This window comes from Melopsittacus undulatus, chromosome Z (assembly GCF_012275295.1).
Source record: "Melopsittacus undulatus isolate bMelUnd1 chromosome Z, bMelUnd1.mat.Z, whole genome shotgun sequence".
Classification (NCBI taxonomy): Eukaryota; Metazoa; Chordata; class Aves; order Psittaciformes; family Psittaculidae; genus Melopsittacus; species Melopsittacus undulatus.
This window is the reverse complement of record NC_047557.1, coordinates 37,237,097-37,242,919: the sequence shown is the minus strand read 5'-3', so window position 1 is coordinate 37,242,919 and position 5,823 is coordinate 37,237,097. Positions and strand designations below refer to the sequence as shown.

Below are 5,823 nucleotides of genomic sequence, written 5' to 3'. Positions count from 1 at the left end.
TACTGAAAAAAAATTTCCAAATGTTTACTAAGAAGGCTGACAAGCTGTTTTAAGCAAAAAGACCAAACAAAATGACAATGTTACAGAAGCAACAATCTTAAGATATAAAATCAGGAACTTCAGACAGTAATATTCCCAAAGTTTTCAAATACACACAGACAAAACTTTATTTTCTTTTAGCATCATTAAAAATACATTATTTAAAAAAAATAAAGTTCACAAGTTGCCTTCTTCAGTAACTCCAGAAAAAAATACAGTGTTTTCTATCCTTAAAGACAAATCACATTTGCAAAGCCTGACTCATACAACTTAAGTCTATTATTAAAGTATTTCTAAATGTACTTCAACTAGTACATAAATTACAGGAGACAAACATTAAATTTATTATTTCACAGCAAAAAAACCCACTAATTCAGTGAACTTCTGTAAAAATTTTTTGCAAGATCCACAGTCTGCAAAAACTACACCTCAGTCACTTAAGTCTGAAAAGTCTCATGTTGTAATTTTATATTGTATTAACTTTTGTTGACATGCACACCTGCCATTTTGATGCTACCGGCTGGTTCAGAGCTAACATTATAACAAATAAGAATAGCATTAACTTGAGAATGAACCAAAAACCTAAAAGCTGTCTGCCTTCTGCTTCAGGCAATCTGAACAGGGGAAGGTGAAAAAACTTTTTCACAAGGAAAGTATGAAAAAATTTCAGAACAGTGGCAGCTTACAGAAGAAAAGATCCCCATTTTTTTCCCTCCTCTCTTCCACACTTGGTTTTGGTTTGCATAGAAAAGGGAATGTTCCGTCTAGTTTTGGTAGGCTCTTAATTTTTTGGTTTAGCTATCACACATGTAATAAAAGCAACCAGAAAAACAACATTAGAAATCTCTACACTAATCACTAGTTTGTGTGCTTTATTTCACATGATAAAGTTTCACTTTTGGGTACCACAGTTACATCTGTTTGTTCAGGAGAGGCAAAATGATCTTCCACTTCATTTTAGCATGTGACATACCTATTTCTTTTAACTGCATCCCAAACCCCTTATTTTCTGTAGTCTTCTTTTAGCCTGCCTCCATGTTTTCAAGCATTCTTGCCAGACATCACAGCCTGAACTATACACCTCTAGACAGCTTACTATTAAGTACCCAACAGTAATTATCCCATCCACTTAGGTAACTCACACTTCCTTTTGCAGACTGACATAATGTTGTTTCTTCAAGAAGGCAGAAACATGCTTAGTTTTCTTCCAAGCAAAAAAAACCCTGAATCCAAATGGAAACAAGTTTCCTGTGAGTAGATGTACAACCATGAAACAACTGATCAGGTTTCCATTTCAGTCTCCATGGTATCAGTCTTGGGAGGGGTTTTAGTTTCTGACGGAGTCTCTCCATCTATGTTCTGAATATCAGACAAATCAATAGCAGGCAATGGTGTTCTCCAATAGAGGAATGAGTTATACTGACAGAATTCTTCTGGCTTTGAAAAGAGACAAACAAAAAAGCAAAAAAGTGTTAATGTGTTTCACAGCAGTACAAAATAATAAAAGGATACTTTTATAAAAAAACCTGAAACAGGGAAAACTTACTTAGTTGTTCATATTAAAAGTTTTTATAATTTTACACAGAAAAAATAGGAGCTATTACTAAGGAAAATACCATACAGAATCTCCCCCAAGTCATAATTTACTTCAGTCTTTTCAAATATTCTCACTTATACACTACTGTACAAACTCTGAGTAGCTCCATTAATTTCTTAAATTTACAGCATTTGCACACAATGATACTGTAAAACTTGTGCAATTTTTGGACTCCATATGCAAAACCATTCATTACTTTTTCTTCTCACAATGGTATACAAATATCACACCCATTTAGAAGCTGGCGTTCAGAAGAATGTGTTTAGCTATTTTACATAAATTCAGAGGATGCTACCTACAGCTAAAGTAAAGCATTGTTTCTACCACATTCTGTTTCTTCTTTTCTGTATCTACATTTTGTACTCAAGTACACCTGAAAAAAAAAGAACACCTCTTCTAGGGGCAGGCAGGACAAATTTTCAGAACTGTTAAGTAGTATCAGAAAAACCTTGGAGGAACACATACTTACCTACTACTTTAATATGGCTTTTTTTTTTTTTATTTATCTCTGTTAGAAAACACACTGTATGTTTATAAACACATGTTGTAGTTATAAGAAGTTTCCACTATGTGCATGTTTCTATGGACATGATAGGAATTCTTAAGTCATTCCTTAGGTCTTGAGGGCATAGGCTCTTCTGGTATGTAAAAACACTGAATGCTGCCACAGACCTAGAATAATGCACTTCTGTATAATACTGGTTTTTATTTTTCCTAACATACAATCACATTTTTAAAATATTTTATTTTAATGTTGCACCTCTCAATAGGTGCTTACAAAATTATTTTTTAACAAATAATGGTGTAACTTTTTTGGTATGGTTGCTGAAAAATGTCGTGCTTTGTCTGCTGGCTCTACAACAGAATAAAAAAATCTAGTGTTCAAAACCAGCAGTATTGTCCCTGAATCCCTCTTAGATACTGCAAAATAATGCTTCCCCGGACTCCCCAAGAGAGAGAAGTACGTAAATTCACCATACTTTCCATTTAAAGAATATCTGTTGCTACTGGTTACCATAAAAACCTCTGGTAAACTACAATTTCCTGTACTAGGTAACCTTTTTTTTTACAACAAAACTCCTGTGTTATTCTAGATTTGTAATAGTTAAGGGAGGCATGAAAGATGTAGACATTTCATAGCAGCAAGAGAACTGTGTGCTTGTAGAGTACTACTAATACGAATTTGCTCACTAGGAAAAGATTGTCTTCAGGGATAATTAAAGAACCAAAGTTGCCATTAATGGGAATTGAGACCAAAACCAATTAAGTGATTTAGTGCCACAGGAACAGAAGGATTGACTACATGGAAACTGGAAGAATGCCAAACTGTAAGTAGTCGTACACATTTGCATGATGTAAACTGTAATTTTTGTACTGCACAGCATTAACAAACAACAAAGTGAAAGGGAAGATTTTCCAGTTGGTATTCCAGTCTAGGCAATGTCATCCACACTGAGGCAGGTGGCTAACAAGTTCTTTGGGAAAAAATATCCAGCAATGGAGTCTTAGAAACTGTCAGCTGCTCTTCCAGATTCTCCCCATCTTTAATCCAAACTCCCTTATATTTTCTAATTTACTGCTCACAGTAGTAGGTAACACATACAAGCTCAGAAATACAAAAGCTGAGTATCTGTGGATGAAATTGTTTAACTTTTACGGAGTTAATTTTGCAACTCTAGTTGGCAAAGGTGTGCTTGCAAATAAAACTCAAGTAATATTTATTCTCAGGACAACTGTTGTGTAATTAGCATTGCTTGTAACTTTAACAAAAACTGTGAAATTAACAGCGTGCTAATCATGCTTGTTACTATAATGAACCTACACAATCCACAAAACAGCAAAGAATAATCCCAACCTACAGCTGTGTTTTCAGAAAGGTGTAAAAATCATCATATGAAATATCTTTGTTAAAAACTGAAAACATGCAAAGGTAGGACACACGAAAAATGGAAAAAAACTCTTGTATGTTGTTAATCAAGCTTTATTTTTAAGGCCAAAACTGTACTTACATAACACAATACTGTACTTATAGAACCAACTTGTTAAAACATACAGTCCTACAGCAATATTTTACAGAGAATACTCTTTACTGCGTGGAAATCCAATGGACTTAATGGCCTTCCTACCACTGCTAAAGCTTACAAAATTATGCCTAGTAACCCTAGGGAAAATCAAAGAATTCAGAATATCTGTGATGAAGTAAAACTGTTCTGTACAGGCTTGCACAACTTTTGTTTAATTTCCTTTGCTTGTTCGCTCTTCAAAAATTAAAGATATATTTGTGCTTAAAAGGTACAGCCTAAAAAGGATAATTTCATAGACCGTAAAATTTTCCCTTCAATTCCTTTGTGCTTCAGTTTTACCATCCATCACAAAAACCCCCAAACCCAAACAAACAAACACAACCACCCAACCAAGAAAACACCATAAGGCAAAGCCCAAAAAAGAAAAGCCACAATTTTCTTTACAGATCATAGGTGGGTGTTATCCAACCAAAGTCCCAGACTTCTCAAAAACAGAATCTAAAACTGGAGTTCAAAGCCCATTCGACCTGACTATAGACTTTCTGCTGCTTCTGTATTCCTGGATCAAATACTTCAGTCTTACTTAAAAGGTCGAGGTGGAAGGAAAGTTGAGTTTGCATACATCAAAATTCTGGACAGCTGTAAAAGCTAACCTAGGATTTTATTTTTTGCAAAACTAGAATTTTCTTAGTGCAGTATCTTGTTTTCTGGCCTAATATGTAAACTGTGGCCAAGACCACGCAGAATAATGTATGTTGTTAAAAAGTGAAACTTCAGAAACTCACTGTGCATTCTAGTACATCCTGATCACTAAATACCTGATCCCCTTCCCCTGACCACTGCCTTCACCAGACGTTTCAGTAGCTCTGGTATTGCTACTAAACAGCCATCCCAAACAGTAAGTTAAAAAATCGTTAGATACTATAGTAAACCTGACCCGCAAACTTAAACAGTACAGGCACTATCAAAATGAACTCTTCAAGCTCCCCAACATACTTTTAGATGGGGATGTGGCTGAAGGGAAACCTAATTAAGGTGAACTCCTTACAAGCTGTTTCCCATCAGTTTGTCGGAAGGGCATGGAGGAGCTAGAAATGCTACTTCTTTTGACTGAGCAGAAATGAAAACTAAAGCTTTTAAGAGGCCGATTAACAGTTAACACCGGGGGCACAGGGCGTATTGCAGGGAGTGGGTGAGGGACATTCCGCCCTCACGTCCTGCGGCCTTCCCCGTTGGCCCCCCCACGCCGGCGCAAGGGGCTGCTGCCGCGGCCCCACGGTAACGCCTCAGCTGCCACCAACATCGCCCACCCAGTGTTTTCTCTTCCCTGAGGCGAGCAGCCGGGGCCGGCCCACAGCAGCGGCCCCGCGGCAAGCTCCACTAGAGGCCTCCCGCCTTCTCAGCCCTGCTCCGTTACCTCAGCGATGGCGGAGTGCTCTTTGCCCTCGCCTAATGCGCGTCCCTCCTCCGTCCGCAGGTCCTGGTGCACCGTAGCCGCGCCGCGCCGCCGCCGCCTGCCCCCCACGTCCCCCTGCTCGCCGCGAGGGCTGCACCCGCGCAGCGCGGGCCGCTTGCCCGGCGGCGCCTCAGCCTCCTCCAGCTTCCGCTTCGGGGCGGCAGGGCCGGCGCCCGCCCCTTCGGCCCTAGGGCGCCGCTCGGGCGCAGGAGCGCGGGACAGCGGCGGCTCGCGCAGAGGCCGTTTGACGGGCACGTGACACACTAAGGGCTCCCCACGCCGCTTGGCCATGGAGCCGCCGGCTCCGGGAGGTGTGCGACCCCCAGCACTACACGGCCGGCCAACCCGCTGGGCAGTGCACATGCGCACTGCGTTCCCTGCCCATCTCCTCCTTCCCCCACCCCCGCCTCGGAAGGGGGGTGCAGGCAGGACGCTGCGCAGTGAGGGGCGGGGCACAGCTGCGCCGTTACCGCCGAGTGGGCTCGGGAAGCAGCGCCCAGCGGCAGGGAATGACAGCGAGCACGAGTAGATCAAGTCTACTGCAAAGCTTAATGTCAAAGAAAAACCCGGTCCCACACCGAGAACACTGGGAAGCGCATGCAGAGCATGAAACCTCCCATCCTTACCGTCGTCACCCGTCCCAGAGCGCACTGCACATGAACAGAAATACAGGACACGCTACAGCTCCGTATGAGGAGTGTTAGTAC

The 5,823-nt window shown here is 41.0% G+C and overlaps 1 protein-coding gene across 1 annotated transcript; it reads right to left on the bottom strand.

Moving 5' to 3' along the window:
* CZH9orf40 (chromosome Z C9orf40 homolog) lies at positions 1 to 5,437 on the bottom strand. Its single transcript, XM_034072684.1, has 2 exons — positions 5,078 to 5,437; positions 1 to 1,476 (listed from the first exon to the last, which is right to left on the bottom strand). The coding sequence occupies exons 1-2, from the start codon at positions 5,405 to 5,407 to the stop codon at positions 1,321 to 1,323; spliced, it is 486 nt and encodes a 161-aa protein (XP_033928575.1). The 5' UTR covers positions 5,408 to 5,437; the 3' UTR covers positions 1 to 1,320.
* Positions 5,438 to 5,823: the final 386 nt, after the last annotated feature.